Source organism: Heterocephalus glaber, unplaced genomic scaffold, assembly GCF_053883595.1.
Source record: "Heterocephalus glaber isolate CG9 unplaced genomic scaffold, H.glaber_assembly_v1.0 deba00001465, whole genome shotgun sequence".
Classification (NCBI taxonomy): domain Eukaryota; kingdom Metazoa; phylum Chordata; class Mammalia; order Rodentia; family Bathyergidae; genus Heterocephalus; species Heterocephalus glaber.
This window is the reverse complement of record NW_028258312.1, coordinates 1123807-1143707: the sequence shown is the minus strand read 5'-3', so window position 1 is coordinate 1143707 and position 19901 is coordinate 1123807. Positions and strand designations below refer to the sequence as shown.

At 43.8% G+C, this 19901-nt stretch overlaps 1 protein-coding gene and 1 pseudogene across 1 annotated transcript in view; one reads left to right on the top strand and one right to left on the bottom strand.

Annotated features, from left to right (window-relative positions):
• The first annotated feature begins 1802 nt into the window (after positions 1–1802).
• Positions 1803–19901, top strand: part of Ube2d2 (ubiquitin conjugating enzyme E2 D2) — a 71675-nt gene continuing 53576 nt past the window's right edge. The window contains exon 1 of the mRNA XM_004841843.4: positions 1803–2281. Within this exon, the coding sequence (XP_004841900.1) occupies positions 2258–2281 (24 nt within the window). The 5' untranslated portion in view covers positions 1803–2257. The remainder of the gene's footprint in view (positions 2282–19901) is intronic.
• On the bottom strand, positions 17492–18083 carry LOC101723782 (large ribosomal subunit protein uL5 pseudogene; annotated as a pseudogene).

Sequence of the window (19901 nt, the reverse complement as noted above, 5' to 3'; positions counted from 1 at the left end):
TGCTTCCTCAGCCTCCCAGAGTTGCTGGGATTACAAGGGTGTGACACCATGTCCAGCCTGCACGTTTCATTTGATAAGAAATTACCAAACAGGTCTTCAAACCGGTTGTATCATTTACACTCCCAGGTGCATGTAAGAGATTTTTCAATTTCTGTGCCTCTCTGTCATCACTTACTGTTATTTTATTTTATTTTAGTCACTCTAGTGAATGTGAAATGGCATCTCATTGTGTTTTTAATTTGGATTTTCCTGATGACTAATAAATCAAGGAGCTGGGCTTAGTGGGCATGCCTGCAATCCCAGCAGTCTAGAACTGAGGTGGAAAGATTGTCTTGAGTTCAAAACCAGCCTCAGCTACACAGCAAGTTCATGGCCAGCCTGTAGCAAGACCTTGTCTCAAAAAGTCCAAAAATAAAAAAATTACCTACAAGAGTGCTGGGGATTTAGCACAGTGGCACCGCAACTGCCTTGCAAATGCAAGGTCCTGAGTTCGATCCCTGATACCACACAAAATAAATAAAGAAATAACCTGAAGGATATTCACCACACCATTAAATTGGAAACTATTTTTTTTTAATTGGAAACTATTGAACTGTTTGCCAAAATGTGACCAGTTAAATAAATATGATTTTTTTGTTATTGTTGTTTTGAGACAGGGTCTTGCTATGTTGCCCAGGCTGGTCCTGAACTCCAGGGCTCAAGTGATCCTCCTGTCTCAGCCTCCCAAATACAGTAGCTGGGATATGGGCTACATATGGTGTGCTAGAATACGTAGCCATTAAAATAAGGTAGACTGCTGCCTGCCTCGCAAGTGCAAGGACCCAAGTTCGATCCCCGGTACCAAAAGAAAAAAAAAAGAAATGTTTATTGGCACAACAAAAGGCACAACAAACTATTTTATTTTATTATTACTATTATTTTTTTGGTATCAGGGTTTGAACTCAGGATCTTGAGCTTCCAGGCAGGCGCTGTGCTGCTGAGCTAAATCCCCAGGCCCACACTGTTCATTTTAAAAGTAGATTACCAGCTAGGCTCAAGGTGTTTGTAATCCCAACTACTCAGGAGGCTGAGGTAGGAGGATCACTGGAGCCCAAGCCACTTCTAAAAAAAGTTTAAAGTGGGCCGGGGATTTAGCTCAGTGGTTCTGCCGCCTGCTTGCCTCCCAGAGTACAGGCATGAGCCACATCCCGGACTGGACAGCTTTCCTAAAGCTGAAGTGGCTGGGAATGGAGAGTAATATTCAAACCACCTCTAGCTAGGGCCTTTGTCGCCAGGGCCCGTCTCAGGGACTCAAGCTCCAAGCACCTCATTCCCAGTGGGTGTCCAGGCTGCTAGTGTACAGCTTCGGGAAACGGATCTACTAAGACCTGAGGCTTCAGAAAAATCCTAGTTGTCACGAAAAAGCTGTGTGACCTTGGACAAGTCCCTTCCTTCTGCGGGAACGTTGCAGTAGGTTTAAGCGACTTCTTCCGAGAACTGCAACCCGGACGGCCAACCGTTGTGGAAAACATGTATCTTTCAACGTTTATTGATCCTCGATCACACGCGCGCGGAGTACCAAAGGCAGAGGAATACGGGGTCGCAGCGCTGGAACGTACAGAACCCATCAGTGCCCCAGATCTCGCGAGACCTCCTCCCAGAGCCTCGCGACGTCATCCCCTCGGCGGCCGCGGCGGCCGCAGAGACCCTACGTCGGTACCCACAGGGGCGGACCGTATCCCTCCGCCGTCGGCGCGGCCCGGCCCTCCATTCCTGGCCCGCCAATCCCTGCGCCTTCCGACCTGTCCCTCGGCCTGGGCCCACCCCGTATTCTCGCGGCCCCACCCCAGCGGCGCCGCCTGCCCGCGCGTTCCTTCGTCCACCTGCAGCCGGCAGGAAGGCAAGCAGCTCCGTCGCTGCCAAATCGAGAGGCGCCTGCCCAGCTGAGCCGAGGCGCGGGCTCTGGATCCCCGGCGGAGGGATCCGCAGCGGCTAAGGAGGCGGTGCCGAGCCCAGGAGGAAGAGGCAGCGACGGCGGCGGCGGCGGCGGCTGGGGCGGCAGCACATAAAGGGGCCGCCGCCGGGTGATGCGGTGAGCGCTGCGGCAGGCCCGGAAGCCCTGTGGGCCCTGGCCCTCAGCCCGTTCCGCCGGACCCGCGCTCTCGAACTTCCCATCCGACCCGCGACCGCCGAGGCGGTCTCAGGCCCCCAGTCCCTTCCCCGTCCCTCCCCCGCCCCCGTCCCCGCCCCGGGGGGCCGCCGCCACCCGCCTCCCACCATGGCTCTGAAGAGAATCCACAAGGTAAGCGGCCCGAGTCGCTGCGGGGAAAGACCGCGGGTGCACTTCCCAGAGCCGTCTCCGCCGGGCTCGCGTCCTCGGGTGCCTGCGGGGCGGCCTTCGCACCCCACTCCCAGTGATGGCGCCCGCAGAGGCCCGGCGCGCCGCCCGCGCTCAGGTCGGAGGTGCTCTCGCCCGCCCCGCGTTCCTCCCAGCTGCCTTTCTGGGCCCGCGTGCTCCGGAGTCCGGGGGTCTCTCTCCAGCCCAGACTGCTGTGCTCGAGGGCCATTGTCCGCGCCCAGGCCGTGGGGGGGTTGGTGGACCGGGGAGTCCCTGGGCAGCCCTGGCGACAGAGGTCAAAAGGGCTCCTCGCCCCATCTCTGGGCCTCCCCCGCCCCCCACGAGCCCTGGCTCGTTCTTCGCAGAACTGCCCGGGCTCCTGTTTCGTTCGGTAGATGAGAGACGCCGTTATGCCCGATCTACAACTATTTCTTGAGTTCTTTTAGCGCTCGATTAGCTGCACACTTATGTCCATCTTATTTGTCCGCAAAGTGACACAGTAGAAAGTTTAGAGGGGGAAAAATGTGACTTATACGAGGGAGGAGGGAAGTAGAGAAGCGTTTTATTCCTGGAGATTGCCATATGTAGTCAGAAACAAGCACTTCAGTTCTGCAGTATTGGATCTAATAGAAAAGCTGTTGAATTGGCAAGGGTGGAAGCCAGTCAGTTCAGAAACTGAACATTGAAAACCACTGGAAAAATTACACAAAGGTTCCTTTCACGGTTTCTTGATAAAATGGTCTTAACTGTGAAGTTAGGTACTATGTTCAGGGAAGCCTAGGGGTTCTGCTCTGTTTTCGCTAGAAAAATTTTCTTTGTTGTTTAAAATGAAAGGTTATTTATAGATAATATAGCTACAGAAAACAGGTAATATATCTGCAGATACAAATAATACATAAAGGGAATGGCTGTGACTTAAAATGTAGGGTCCCCTCTTTTAATTTTGTGATCTTAGTTAACTTACTGTCAGGTTTTTTTTTGGAAGTGGGAGCCATCACTGGTGATTTTTGTTTGTTATTTCACTTGGCTACTGAGATTGACTATATTAAACCCCTTTCTTCTTAATGAGACATAAGTCCTTGGATTATCCATCATGAAAGATGTGATGGACATGCAAGAGGAAGAGAACCAATTTTCACTTTGCCTTTTAAGTCAAAATGCAGATTTTTTGACAATTTAAACATTTCAGCCAGCAATTGGTCCTTATTTCATTTGTGATCAAAAATCTTTATTGTGGAATTAATCCCACCACTGTAAATTTAGTTTAGCTCCTTATCAACTTCTTTAGGCTGTTTTGATTTCGTTTTATTTATTTATTTATTTATTTTGGTACCGGGGATGGAACTCTGGTCCTTGCGCTTGCGCAGCAGGCAGCGAAACTTCTGAGCTAAATCCCCGGCCCTCGTTTTATTTTTTAACAGTACTGGAAATTGAACCCAGGACCTACCCACTGAGTTATATTATAGTGCCAGCCCTTTTTGTATATTAAAATTTTGAAACAGGGTCTCATTAAGTGGCTAAGTTGCTCAGACTGAGCTGGAACTTGGAATCCTCCTGCCTCTGCCTCCCAGAGTGCTGGAATTACAGGTGTGCAGTGCTATGCCAATAATTCTTTTTTTTTTTTTTTTTTTTTTGGTACCGGGATCGAACTCAGGACCTTGTGCTTATGAGGCAGGCGTGGTGCCACTGAGCTAAACCCCCAGCCCTCTTTTTTTTTGAGCTAAGGTTTTGCTATGGAGTTTCAGGCTGCTGAGTGCTGGGATTACAAATGTATGTCCCACTCCCAGCTAATTTTTCAGTTTCTTACAAATGAAAAAACACGACAGTAAGTCCTGTACAAAAATGAAGCATGTTATTTGTTAAAAGAAGTACCTTAAGCAAAGATCTCCTAACAGAATATTGAGGGAGCAGGAGCACACTGAGGGGTAATCATCCAGTAAAATATATTTTTAAGGCTTTCAGAAGTTGCTAGGTAGACCCTACTAGGTCCCATTAGAAAGTTACCAATTTGAGATGCCACCTGGTTGATACCTGTAGAATACTGTGCTCTTAAAACCTGGAAAGGAGCAAGTGAGTATAGTATGTGGTGGCTTTCAGATCAAGAATTGAAGCTTTGGGGCTGGGGATTTATTTAGTTCAGTGGCACTGCTCCTGCCTGGCAAGCGCAAAGTCCTGAGTTTGATCCTTGGGACCAAAAAAAAAAAGGAATTGAAGCTTTTACTCTCTGCATTGATTGCCATGTGTGTTACAGAGACTTCTTTAGAGAGAGAAGTAGAAGCAGCACTTTGACCCAAAACACACATTTCAGTCTTCTAATAATACCCCTGGTAATGTGTTTCCTTGTGACTTACTTATGCATTTTCTAGAGTAGATTTTCTCTGAAATACAGACTATATACTTATACTTTTTTTTTTTTTTAAACTGAGGATGAGCCCAGGGATTTACACTTCTTTTGTTGTTTTGTTTTTTTGGAGACAGAGTCTCACTGTGTAGTTCAGGCTGTCTTTGAACTAACTATGTAGCCCAGGTTGACATCGAGCTCATATCAGTCCTCCTGCCTCAGGCTCCTGAGTTCTGGGACTACAGGGGAGCACCACCATGCCTGGCATCCAGGGCTTTATTCTGCCATTCTACCCCAGGCCTTTTGTTTTGAGACAGTCTTTTTTTGTTTGTTTTGGGTTTTTTGGAGACAAGGTCTCAGTTCCTTGTTCAGGCTGGCCACAAACTCAGGATGATCTTCCTACCTTAGCTTCCCTAGTGCTAGCATTACAGGTGTGGACCACCATGCCCAGTTTGAGACAGTCTTGCCATATTGCCTAGGCTGGCCTCAGATTTGCAAAACTTGTTATCCTCCCGCCTCAGCCTCTGGAACAGCTGGAATAACAGGCATGTACTACTGTGTGTGGTCCTTAAAAGAAATTTTTTTTTTTTGGTCCTGGGGATCAAACTTGGGACCTTGTGCTTGCGAGGCAGGCGGCAGAACCACTGAGCTAAATCTCCAGTGTTATAAAATTTTTAATAAGAAAATTGAGTTTAGAAATAATAGCTTCCTAAAACTCACTGTTACTGCCCTTTACCCTGGTGTATGAAAACTTGGGCTTTCCTCAAAGTATGACTTGACTTCTTTGAGACTGCCAGGCTTAGAAAAATTAAAATTATTTTTAGTACACCAGTCAAAAAGATTGTGATAACCAAATGTAGATAATTTTTTTCAAACTTTTTGCTGACACCCATTTTAGGTTGAATGGCAAGCTTACTAGATACAGATAGGACTGCACTGTCTTATCTCAGTCTTAATAAAATGTGTATGATGGACTCCCTGAAAACTTACTTACTTGGCTTATATAATTGCTCTTGGTCTTGAACCTTCCTAATTTAAATACCCTTTCAACTTTAGATGTTATGAACTGCTGCAGCATCTGTGTTCTAATAAATATTTTCTAAGAAAAACCACATTTGACATGGCATTTTTAAGAATTCAGTATCTTGTTTCTTTGACAGAGGGATCCTATTTGTGCTTGAATTTGGCAGTCTTTTAAATGCCATGTCTTTTTTGGAAAAAGCTTTTGATGGACTTTATTTTGAAATTCATTTTAAGGTCTCTGGACCTTTGCTTTAAGCAGAGTATACCAAAGAAAGTCATTATGAACATATATTATAGTTCTGTCAGGGATTGGGATCCTCTGGGGTTTTTTTGTATCTACACCACATGGCTCTAGCCTGATATGTTTTGAGGTTTTTCTGCTGACTTTATAGGTCTTCAGCTTTGATTTTGATGCTTTGAGTGCCTGCCTGCAGAAGCACCACCCCCAGCCCTTTTCCAGTTGGCTGCGTCTCATCTGTTGTGGGCTAAGAAACCAGATCACGGAGCTTATTAAAATTGTGTCTAAAATAAGACTCAGTGGGCTCTGAGTGAAGAGGGCTTCATGTGTTCTGTCAACTGTGTGGTCTCTGACTGATAAGAGACCTTTTTGACTTCCCGTTTTTCCTTTTGTTACACAGATACAGGAGGCTCTTTTGTCAGCACCACAACATTGATATATGGGATTGATTTCTCTCTTCCCAAGAATAGAGAAAGATTCATCAGAGTTAGAATTATTACTTTTTAAAAAAACAGTAGAAGTGCCAGGCTTGATAATGCATACTTGTAATCTCACTACCCCGAAGGCTGAGGCAGGGAGATTGCCTCAAGTTTGAGGCTAGCCTGGATTACATAGTGAATTCGGAGCCAGCTGGATTATATAGTGGGGCCCTGTCTCAAAAAACCAAAAACCCCAAAAAACAAAACAAAAACATGTAGACATTTTAATGATGTCCTGCTAGTTACAGTTAATATTTATTTGTTATACATAACTTTAAAACAAAGTAATTCCAGGATCATTACTTGATCTATTCTGTTTCTGTGGTAAAGATTTTTATGGCTAGCTTCACCCCCCTCCCCCTTTTTTTGGTTGTTGAGACAGGGTCTCTCTATGTAGTTGAGGCTGGCTTGAACTCACTATGTAGCCCAGGTTTGCCTCGAATTTGCAGTGATAAATCCTCTTGGCTCAGCCTCTGAGTGCTGGGATTACAGGTGTGCGCTACCATGCCTGGCATCCTTCCCTTTTCTTTTGGTACTGTGCATTGAATCTAGAGCTGCACGTGTGGTAGTCAAGCTCTCTGCCCGAGCCTACACTACATGCCGAACCATTATTGTGTGTTTGTTTGTTTGTTACGGGAAATTGAACTCAGGACCTTGCATTTGTGAGGCAGGCTACAGAACCACTGAGGTAAATCTCCGGCCCTAACCATTATTTTTTAATATTGAGTCAGGATCTCGCTAAGTGGCCCAGGGACCTTGAACTTGCCATCTTTCTGCCTTGGCTTCCTGAATAGCTGGGATTACAGTCATGTACCACCATGCTTGTCATTGCTAGCTTTTTTTTAAGGTTTCTTGTGAGACAAAGTTTTCAGTTAAATAAATGTTTTACCTGGACATGGTGGCACGCACTGTAATCCCAGCATCTGGAGGCTGAGGCAGGAGAATTTCACGTTCAAAGCTAGTCTGGACTACATAGCAACACCCTATCTCAACCAAAAAAGAGGGCCGGGGATTTAGCTCAGTGGTTTTGATGCCTGCTGTGCAAATGCAAGGACCCGAGTTCGATCCCCCGAACCAGGGAAAAAAAAAAAAGACTCAAACTGCTGGTGATAAAGGCCAGGCTGGTAGTAACCAAAATGAGCAAAGGAATATATAGGGAGCTAGAGCTAGAAAATGCATGTGCTATCAATGAGGGCAACTGCTAGCCAACTCCTGACCAAATGTTGCCATGGCCAGATTATCTGGGGCCAGAGTTGTCAGATCCTCCTTTTTTTTTTTTTTTTCCAGAAGCAATGAGTCCAGATTTTGGGCAACCCATTCAAATTTTTGAATAAACCAACAACATACTTTTTGGTAGGTGTCAGTTTAATATGTGAATTAAAAGTAATGAAAGAGGGCTGGGATTTAGCTCAGTGTTGCTGCCACCTGCCTCGAAAGTGCAAGGTCCTGAGTTCAATCCCTGGTACCAAAAAAAAAGTAATGAAAGATTGGAATTCATTAATTGGAAATATAAATTGATTAAATCATTTAGACCAAGTTTTCCATTATTTATAAAAGTTTAAAAGCATTGTTTTCTGTAGATGGACAAGATTAAGTATTTTTTTATTAAAATTTTAATTGAAGCTGGGCGTGGTGGCACATGCCTGTGGTCTCCAGCACTCAGGAGGCTGAGGCAGGAGGATCACTGTGAGTTGAAGGCCAGCTTGGGCTACATAGTGAGTTCAAGTTTAGTCTGCACTATAAAGCGAGACCCGTCTCAGACAGACAAACAAAAAGAATAAATAAAATTCTAATTGAGTTGCTGAAGTGTGTGTGCTTGTGTGTGTATATATTTAAAGAGAAGGGATCATACTGGGGGTGGTGGCACATTCCTGTAATCTCAGCACTTGGGAGACTGAGACAGGAGGATTGCTGAGTTCGTGGCCAGCCTGGGCTCCATAGCAAGACCTTATCTCAAAAAAACACACAACCAAAAAAGTCTTGGCCAGGGGCTGGTGCTGTAGTTCACTGGTAGAGTGCTTTGGGTTTGCTCTGTAGCACTTCAGGGTGGGTGTGGGGGAAATCATGTATTATGGAGGTGGTGTCATATATTGCATTATTATTATCAGAGGAGAGGCTTGGGGTATATATTTCAGTAGTGTTGTACTTGCCTGGCATGGACAAGACTCTAGATTCAATCCCTGATACTGCCACACACACACAAAATAAGAGATAAGGATTGAGTGAATTCCTATCAAAATGATGGAAATAATTAGCAAATAGTTATATGGTATACTGAGTACTTTAATAAGTGATTGGCTGAAGATGGCTATTTAAATTAGTTCTTGGAAAACAGACTTTTGAGGCAGGGTCTTGATATGTATAATATGTCATTTAGGTTGGCCTCATAGTCAGTCCTGTCTCAGGTTGTCAAGTGGGGATTATAGGAATGTGTCACTATGATCAGTTTAAAATAAGCTCTTTCCTTTTTTTAAATTTTTCACAGTGCTGGGAATTGAACCCAGGGCCTTTGTACTGAGCTGTAACTCCAGACCTTTTTTTACTTAATACTTACCTTATACATTTATTTATCTGGTGATAGTGGACGTTGAACCCAAGACCTTCAAACTGAGCTGCACCCCCCCCCCCTTTTTGAGACAGGAACTTGCTATGTAGTTCAGGCTAGCCTTGAACACACAGTGTAGCCCAGGCTGGCCTTGAACTCATGGCATTCTTGCCTCAGCCTCCCCAGTGCTGGGATTACAGATATGTGCTAACACAACTAGCATTTTCTGTCTTTGTACCATAGGAAATACACACTAAACCATGCAGGGTAATAGGGCATCTTGTTGGTAATTTTTTCCCCCTTTGGTGGTCATTCAGATTGGATCCATAACCTTTGCACTGAGTTACATCTGCAGCCCTTTTTATTTTTATTTATTTATTTTTTTGGTACTGGGGATCGAACTTGGGACCTTGAGCTTTCAAGGCAGGCAGTGGAACCACTGAGCTAAATCCCTGGCCTGGATTTTTATTATTATTATTATTATTATTATTATTATTATTATTATTATTACTATTTTGAAACAGGGTCTTGATAAATTGCCTAGGCTGGGCCAGAACTTGAGATGCTCCTGTTTTCCTCCCTGAGTGCTGGGATTACAGTCATGCACCACCATGGCTTGATAAGCTTCTTGCCATAGACAGTCTGTGAAGATTGTGGAGGGCAATACATAGTATTAAACCCATGGCCTTGTGCATGTTAGCCATTCTGCCACTAGGCTGCATTCCAGCCTTTTTTATTTTTTTGAGACAGGATTTTGCTAAATTGCCTGGCCTGGCCTCAATCTTGAGATCCTCGAATTACAGTTTTGTGCCATGGGATCTAAGTGAGAATTACTCTTTTCTTTTCCATTAGAAAAAGATACTTAGCCAGGCACAGTGGCACTTGCTTCTGGTACTTGGGAGGCTGAGCCAGGAGAATTGCTTGAGCTCTGGAATTCAGGGGCAGTTTGGGGAGCACACTGAGACCCATCTCTTAAAAAGTAAAATAGCTGGATCTAGTGGCACATCCTGTGATCCTGAGGCTGAGGCAGGAAGATAGCAAGTTCAAAGCCAGGTTGGAGACCCTGTCTCAAAAAAACTAAAATCAAAATAAGGGTAGAGCTCAGTGGTAGAGCCAGTATTTAGGATGCGTGGACCTTCAATCCCCATGACCACCAAAAAAAAAAAAGAAAAGGATTCTTTGCTTTACAGAAGTTCATTAACTTGAGAAACTTTGGCTCTACTTGCCTAGCATGTGCAAGGTCCTGGGTTTAAAGTAATTTAAATAGTGTCATCAAGGATAACTTATCTAGGATTTTCTTTAAAGTCCCAGTGTGTATTACTTATATTGGTAACTGAGTAGGAGGAGGTTTTGACAAGGTCCATTTCTAGATATTATAGTCCAAGGAGAGATGGCAGCTAAAATATCCTAGGCAGTTCCTGGGATAGGAATTCCTGACTCATGCCTGATGCTGCCAGGAAGCTCTGCAGCCCTGATCTTTGAAATGCAGGCACACACTTGGTTATTTGTAGAAATAGTCTTGATGCTTAGGTTCCCAGCTAACCTTCAAAGTTATGTTAAACTATAACATAGAGAAGTAAAGTACCATTTCTTATGTCTACAGAGTTAAGTGAGATTTCAGGTTATAAGATTGTAATGTTAGCATAACGCATCATAGAACTGCAGTCTGAAAAAGACCATTTGGATTGCTAGGTAAGACTAGGGCTGGATCAAGAACCTGGATTTCTTGACTGTATCCAGTGTCTATTCTAGAAGGCCATGTGCTACCCTTATGTAGCTATTAGGTATTAACAAAGAATGAATTTTTTTCTTTTGTTAGAATAATTGGGTATTTAAATTATGTTCTAGAACCTTAAAGATACTGTGTTGCTTTCAAAGGAGTATCCATGACCCTAACTATGTAAATTTGGGTGTTGGATCCTGCATATGTCTTTTCATCAGTCAGATGATTTTTTTTTTTTTTTTTGTACCGGGCATCGAACTCAGGATCTTGCGCTTGCAAGGCAGGTGCGGTGCCATTGAGCTAAATCCCAGGCCCCAGATGATTTTTTAAATCTCTACAAAAGATTAAGAATTTCTGTCCTGCCAGGTTTGGTGCCACACACCTGCAATCCCAGTATTTAGGTAGGCTTTCAGAAGGATGGCAAGTTCCAGCTAGTCTGGGAAATTTAGCAATTTAGAGAGACCCCGTCTCTCAAAAGGTGATGGTGGTACCTGGTGCTGTAGCTCAGTATGAAAGCCCTGGGTTCAATCCCCAGCACCCCCCCCCCCCAATATTATAGAATCTAGCTGGGCATGGTGTTGAATGCCTATAATCCTAGCTGCTTGGGAGGCTGAGGTAGGACAATAGCAAGTTCAAGGCCATTCTGAGCAATTTAGTGAGCATACTCCTTGGGTTCAATCCCAGTGTTGAAATAATAATAATTTTTTCTTGAATCTTTTCAGTAGTTCTATGAGAATTCTGTTTTCCCAGGTTAGATGAGAAAATGGAGGTATAGAGACGTAAACTTGCTGAACATTATATGGTTATGGTAGGAAGAGCCAGAATTCAGATGAAGGCAATATTGACCATAGAGCCAGTGCGTCTTCAGATTTGCCTGTCTTAGTCATCTTGTCCCCTCTTGTGTGGAGAAACTTCACTTTTCTTACTGTCAAACTGTTGCTTTCCATCCTATTGATCTAGGTTCTTGCTCTCTAAAAATTCTCTCCGCTTTTATATTTCCAATAACTTCTCTAATTTTCCCAGCACCTACATTTTTTTTTTTTTTTTTTTGAACTGGGGATTGAACTCGGGACCTTGCACTTGCAAGGCAGGTGGCAGAACCACTGAGCTAAATCCCTGGCCCTCCAGTGTCTAAATTTATCTAAAATTTCCCCCCATCCTGAGAAAACAGCAAAATTGGGAGGGGGAGTGTGCTGGGGATGAACCTGAGGAATTACTCATACTAGGCAAGTGCTCTACCACTGGGCTGTGCCTCAGCAAAAGAAATTTTAACTTATGCTCTTCTACTAGAGCGTCTGGAAGTTCTTTATCCCTCCTATCTCTGACATTTTGGTGCCGGAATTTTATCTCTTTATTTTTGAGGCACTAGGAGTGGAACCCAGACCTTTATTCATGCTAGGCAAGTGTTCTACCATTGAGCTACAGTCCTAACATTGGTGCCAGAAATTTTTTTTTTTTGCTTTTTGAGACAGGGTCTCACCATGTAATTCAGGCTGGCCTTGAACTTGTGGCAATACTCCTGCTTCAGCTTCCTGAGTGCTGGGATTACAGGTGTGTACTGTCATATCTGCAGTACCAGAGCTTTCAGAGCTGGGCATGAGACCCTATCTCAAAAACCAAAAACAAACAAGCTTGGAAAGAACAGTCCTAGAACTGTTTAGTGAGGTCATTAATTATTACTTAATTGCCAAATTCAATAGATACCTCAATTTTTAACTTTTATATACTTAACAAAGATGGTCTGTACTCATTTCCCTTACCTTTTTGGGTTTTTGGTTTGTTTGTTTAACCATTGCACTTGCAGGGCAGGTGGTGGAACCACTGAGCTAAATCCCTGGCTATTTTTTGAGACAGTCTCACTGTGTAGTTCCTTGAACTGGCCTTGAACTCACTATGTAGCCCAGGAAGGCCCTGAATTCTTGGAGATTGTCTTGCCTCAGCCTCCCATTTGCTGGGATTACAGGCATGCGCCACCACACCCAGCTTCCTTTAGTAGGCATTGGGCCACTGAGCTACATCCCCTGCCCCTCCTTGTCTTTCTTTTTTTGTGCTGTTGTGGATCAAACCTAGGGCCTCCTATGTACTAGGAAAGCACTCTACCATTGAACTTCATCTTCAGCACTAACACTTTCCCTGTTGTGTACATACACACACACACACACACACACACACGCACACGCACACGCTTTTGAAACAGAGCCTCACTATGTAATTCAGGCTGCTCTTGAACTCACTATGTAGCCCAGGCTGGCCTTGAACTTGAGGTGGCCCTCCTGCCTCAGCCTCCCAAGTGCTAGGATTATAGGCACCCCCCCCCCCCTTAGGATTGAACTCACGGCCTTGCTAGGCAAGGGCTCTGCCTAGCCCTTCTTACTTTTTAATTTTGAAATTGGGTCTCACTAAATTTCCCAGGCTAACCTTGAAATGTCAGTCCTCTTGCCTCAGTCTCTGAGTAGTGGGGTTATAAGCTTGTGCCACTACATACAGTTTCTAGAACCCCTTTCAAACTAGTATTGATGCACATATAGTATTCCTGAAATAATGCCCTCATATTAAAATTGGTAGCTCTCTGCTAGGTGCTTATACTGGTGGTCCTAGCTGCTTGGGAGGCTGAGGCAGGAGGATCCCTTGAGCCCAGGAGTTTGACGCCATCCTGGGAAGGGTAGCGAGACCCTGTCTCTGGGGGGAAAAAAATGATATACCACAAATGAATTAAAATATATTACCAAAATATAATATTACAGTAAAAAACTAGAGAAACTATTTAAAACAATATTGAGATGAAACATCTGCTGGGTGTGGTGGTCCATGCCTTTAATCCCAGTACTCTGGGTGGCTGAGATAGGAAGATCACAGGTTCAGGCCCAGCCTGGACAGTTTGAGGGGAGAGTGTTTCAGAAAAGGGCTGGGAATATAGCTCTGGGTCAGTCAGTACTTTGAATAAATGAAAGAAACATGCTGTAGCATCTTAAATTTTCATTTTTAGAAAGTAACAATTAAAAATACATTTTACAGCTAAAGGTGGAGGCTGAGGCAGGAGGATTGTTGTGTTTGAGGCCAGCCTGAACTACATAGCAAGACCCTGTCTCAGAAAAAGAAAAAATATATATATGTATATAGTTTTTTATTATTTCTTCTTTTTTTTTTTTTTTTTTTTTTTTTTTGGTACCGGGGATCAAACTCGGGTCCTTGCTCATTCGCAGCAGGCGGCCGGCGAAACCACTGAGCTAAATCCCCGGCCCTATTTCATTATTTTATATATGGTGCAAAGCCTGTAATTCTAACCGCTTGGGAGACTGAGGCTAGAGGATAGCAAGCTTGAGGTCAGCATGGGCAATTTGGGGAGATCCATTCTCAAAATTAGAAAATTAAAAGCACAGGGAATATAGTTGCATGGCAGAGATCTTGACTAAGCGTATGTGCGGTCCTAGGTTCAGTCCCCAGCTTCCCCTACACACAAATTTTCTTTACATAATAGTGATCTTCAATCCCCAATACCAAAAAAAACCCAACATAATAGTGATCTTCATCAAGTGCCACATTAATCTGTTACTGTATTTTTTTAATCTTTCTGTGTATCTTTGTGGTACTTGGGATTGAACCCCTGGCCTTAACACTGAACTGCAACCCCATTCCTTTATTTTGTTTTGAGACAGTCCTGCCAAATTGCCTGGACTGGGTTAAAACTTACCATGCTTCTGCCTCAGCCTCCCAGAGTGCTAGGATAGTAGGCAAGTACCACCACACCTGGCTGGTCTGGAATTTTGATTCTCCTGCCTCAGCCTTCTGTGTAATTGAGATTTCCAGCAGCTAGGGTACCACCAACATTATTAATTATCCCAGAATGGACATGTTACTAATTTTTCTAAAAACTGGAAGGGTATACTTTGCTTATGTTTATATTAAAACAATCTGACTTTTTAGGCTTAAGAATCAAAGAACTCTGGGGTTGGTGGCACACACTTGTAATTCCCAGGAGACTGAGGAGGAGGAGGATTACTACAAGTTCAAGGCCAGCCTGGGCTACATAGCAAAACCCTATCCCCTCCCTCCCCCTCAAAAGAAAGAATCAAAGGACTCAAGTTTATAAGGAATAGATTAATACATATACAATAAACTTTCGTTACCTTTTTTTTTTTCTCCTCATTTTCAGTACTGGGGATTTTGAACCCAGGGCCATGTGTATGCCAGGCAAGTCCCCTAGCACTGAGCTACATTCCCACCCATCCCCTTTTGTGGGGGTCGAGAACTTGGGACCTTGCACTTGCGAGGCAGGCGGCAGCACCACTGAGCTAAATCCCCGGCCTCCTTCCCCTTTTTGAGACAGGGTCTTGTTCTATTCCAGAATGACCTTGAACTCTGTATACTCCACACTGGCCTTGAACTGGTGATCTTCTTGCCTAGGCCTTCGTTTTAGTTACTTTTTTCGTTGCTGAGAGAAAGTACCCAACACCCACAAGTTAAGGGAGGAAAGGTTTATTTTCGCAGTTTGTAGAGGTTTCAGTTTGTTGGTTGGCTCTAGGGCGGGGTGACCTGGCAGAGTGGCATCGTAGAGCAGGCAGGCAGAAAGGAGCAAGCAATAAGCAGCCACCCTCTTTCTGTCTCTCATATCTTATCCTAGCATTGCACCATGAATCAATCCCAGCATCACATCCTTGATCCCAACACTACATAGCCTAGATCCAGCCACCTCCAAAAAGTCCCACCTATGATCACTCCAGACATAAGCCATAACATTCCACCCCTGGGCTCCCCCCCCAAAGACTCATGTAAATCCCTTTATGCAAAAGACATTTAGTCCATCTCTAATAGTTGCTGAAGTCCTGTCAGTTTCAGCATTGCTGAAAAGTCCAAGTCAGAAGTCTCCTTAGATTTAAGGCAAATTCTTAGCTGCAAGCCCCTATACAAATGGAAAGAAAGTTCCAGCATACAATGGCACAAGATGAAATACTACCGAGTCGGGGATTTAGCTCAGCCTGCCTCGCAAGCAGAAGGTCCCGAGTTCGATCCCTGGTACCAAAAAAATAAAAAAAATAAAAAGATAAAATACTACCATTTGAAAAGGTACAAATAAGTTGATACAGATGAAAGGGACCAAAGCAAGTCCAAAATCCGGCAGGGCAAACCTTAATTTCTGTAGTTCCATGTCCAGCATCCCAGGCATTAATCTGTGTTTAGACATGAACTCCAAAGGGATTGGGTGGCTTCACCCTGTGGCACTGCTAGTGGTTTTAGCTCCTGAGACTTCTCTCTTGGTGCAACTTTGCTCCCTCCTTGTAGTTTTTCTTAGATGATCTATGTTCCTGGCTTCTCCAAACTTCTGGGGTCTCCATTGCACCTTCAGCTTCACACTCACAGCTTCCCACATGGCCTTCTTGGGGTCAGCTGCCTGGCCTCCCAGGTCTTCTTCTGAAATCTGGGTGGAAGCCTTCCTGAACCTACATCTTTTGCATTCTGCATGCACCTAAAACCAGCACCACTGGATAATCCCAAGATCTGTTGCCAGCTGGAGCAGTAAGTAGCCAGGTTCCTTCTCTCTTGGCTGTAAGGTGCCTGTGAACCAAATCCTGAGGAACAACTTCCCTAGGCTGCCACCATTCTGGAGCATGATGCTCTGGGGCTCTCTTCTCAAAGCAAAGTCTTTCACCTTTGCAATTTTGAGGCTGCAAAGGTTGAAGTCCTGCTGGTTCTTGTGATGTCCTCAGGCCATTTTTCCTGTTGTCTTCTGTAATACTTGGGTTTGTTTTGATTTTTTTTTTTTTTTGGTACCAGGGATTGAACTTGGGTCCTTGTGCTTGTGCAGCACGCATTGAAACCACTGAGCTTAATCCCTGGCACTACTTGGGTTTGTTTTGCTAGTCGTTTCAGCAACCAATTTCTCCTCAGTTACATCTTTGCAGGCAGCAACTTTATTGGAGCTTTCTTTCTGGCCAAACTCAATTTTTGTTTTAAAACATTCTGCTGGGCTCTTTGCTCTTAATTCTCAACATAAATCTGGCTAAAAGCCCCCAACAGTAGCCATGCCACTGCCTCAACATTAGACTGCCTTTAAATTTCTTCTGCAAGACTAGTCCACCACGTGGCTTAATCTTAGTCTCAGGCAGTCTCTGGACATGAGCAAAATGAAGATAAACTTTCTGCCAAGGCATAGCACACATTGTGTGGAGTCCAACAGCCAATGCATTCCTTCCCAACAGAAATTTCCTGAACCTGGTCTTTACCAGCAGTGGTTCTATCAGCATTCTGGTCTTCTAAGCTCTGACTAGAGTCTCCCATCAAGTACGGCTTAAGCCATGCCGGGGCTGCTTGTTCAGTCAGCATCTCCAAACCATTCCAAACTCTTCCCACAAGCCAGTTCCAAAGGTTCCTAAACCACAAGATCAGGTACAGTCATAGCAACAGCCCCACTCCCAGTATCAAATTTTGTCTTAGTTACTTTTCTCATTGCTGAGACAAAATAACCCAACACCCACAAGTTAAGGGAGGAACAGTTTATTTAGTTTACAGTTTGTAGAGGTTTTAGTTTGTAGTTGGCTGGCTCCAGGGCAGGGTGGAATGGCAGAGGGGCATTGCAGAACAGGCACGCAGAAGGTGGCGTCCCTCTTTGTCTCTTTTACTTTATCCTAGCATTGCACCATGAATCATTTCCAACATTACACAGCCTAGTTACAGTGACCTCCGAAAAGCCCCATCTGTAATCGCAAGAGGCTTTGGGGGGACATCCAGACACAAGCCATAACAGCCCTCTCAACACTAGGATTACAGTCCTGTCCAGCCAAGCCAGACTATCACTTGATGTACAAATTCCTTGAAGCATACTACTGCTTTTTTTTTTTCTTTCCCCACTGAAAACATTTTATTGGCCTTTTGGACAGAAACGGGAATTTATTTGCCAGGAAGGATGATCGCATCATACTTCTGCTGGAACCAGCGCATGACTACTCTTTGCTGATTCTGTGTTTGGCCCTAATGTAGCTTTTCCTGCGTTTCTTGTCTGCGATGCTGAAACCTGGCCTATCCAGCACCACGTAGAAGTCCAGGCCATAGATAGCAATGCTTGGGTCATATTTGATGCCCAGATCGATATGATCCTGGGTCCCAAAACCAAAATTTCCAGTATCTGAGAAGTTATTTTTCCCTAATTCATACTCTCACACCTTTAGACCTTTCTCCAGGATTTCTTCTGCCGTGGCCCCACAGACCTGTGCAGTAGACAGCAATCTTCATTTCTCCTGATGCCAGAGGGTCTCACAACATATCTAGCTTTAGAAAATACAGGAGTCTGGCCTTTGAGCTGCTCCAGCACCTTGACTACCCTGGTCAGTCTGTCTCCACTTTCCCCAGCACAAATGTCAAGACAGTTGTGGATGTGAAGTCCCTGCGTGGGGTTCTCCTTTTCACCTTGATCCTGTGCCATGATGGAGAACAGGAAGAGCCATACTACTGCTTTATTACTGCAAAAATAAGCTGGACATTGTGGTGCAGGCTCTAGAACCCAGCACGCTGAGGGGCTGAGGCAGGAATGCAAATTCAAGCCTAGCCTTGGGAACTTAGTGATTTTGTGAAAACTGTCTCAAAATAAAAAAATTTAAAAAGAGCTGTGGATATAGCTTGGTGTGAGGATCCTTTGGTTCAGTCTCTAGTACTACAGAAACACAAAAACCTGGAATAATATGTACTATGGGATTACTTAAACCATTAAATGTAGGCAAATATAGAACAAATAATATTGCAAACCTCATTACTGTAATATGTTAATATAGAAAATACTGCTATAATGTATGAAACAATTTTAGTTATTCCTTCTCAGTCATTTTCTTTTGGTCTTTGTGAGTTCTTTCTTTTATGCAAAGTATGCCATCTCACCTCCCCCCTACCTCTAAATTCTTTATTTATATTTGAAGATCCAGCAGAAGTGACTTCTGAGAAGCTTACCTCAGGCACACCAGAAGTCAGAAGTTTTACTATAATGTTGTCTCTTAGTATGTAGACCTGATTATTAGCCCTCTATGTTGAATTCTCCTTAGCAAAGTCCCTGTCTCATTCTTTGTATTCCAAATACTTTGTGTATAGTAGGCATTTAGGTTTGCTGACAACATACAGTGAATGTCAAGATCAGGAGATGGTGTGGAAAAAAATATTACGACTTTATAGCAACATACTAAGTTCTAGCATTGTGGCTTTGTAGAATGGGGATAATGTTAAATACCTTGCAAGCCTGCGGAAATTACAAGGAAAAGTGTTTGACATTTAGGACTACACAGAAAGAAGATAATGTTGGTTTTTTTTGGTTTTGGTACTGGGATCGAACTCAGGACCTTGAGCTTGTGAGGCAGGCACAGTGCCACTGAGCTAAATCCCCAGCCCTTGTTTTTGTTTTTTGCAAATATGCTTGGCATTTTGTTTTATAATACCCAAAATGTGGAGGCTACTCATATATATTAATAGAAGAATGTGTCAACATGTAGAATATCCATACAATGGAGCATTATGCAGCGATAAAAAGGAACAGATGAAGCAAGACATGGTGGCACAGGCCCTCATCCCAGCACTCTGGGGAGGTGAGGCAGGAGGATCCCAAGTTTTAGCATAGTCTGGGCAAGTTAGTAATTTAGCAAGACCCTGTCTCAACATAAATAATAAAAGGTCATCTGGGGATGTAGCTCAATGTGTAGGCCTTGGGTTCAGTCCCTAGTACTGTAGTACAAAATAGAAAAAAAAAATCAAAGACTGGGGATGTAGCTCAGTGGCACCATGCCTGCCTGGAAAGTGCAAGGTCCTGAGTACTATTCCCAGTACCGAAAAGAAAAAAAATCAAAACCCAAATAAATGATACATATCTTCCACTTATCAGTTAATTCTGCTCCAAATTCATTCTTCTAATACTTCCTATGTGGTAATGAGCTGGACTCTTAGACCTTTGCATTAAGCACAGTGTTAGGCTTTGTCAATAGAGGGCACTGTTGGAACATTGTAGAAAGAAGGGGCTTCTTGAATCGGGTGGGCTTTTTTTTTTGTTTTTTTCTTTCCTGGTGGGCTTTTTGAAGAGGGGTTAAATATTATCACTGTTGGGCTAGGGATTTAGCTCAGTGGTTTCACTGCCTGCTAGGCAAGTGCAAGGACCCAAGTTCAATCCCTGGTACCAAAAAAAAAATATATATATATATTATCACTGTTTTAACTAACCAGTAATGCTCCCCCATGGAATCGGTAGAGTATTGAAATCTTAGGTGTT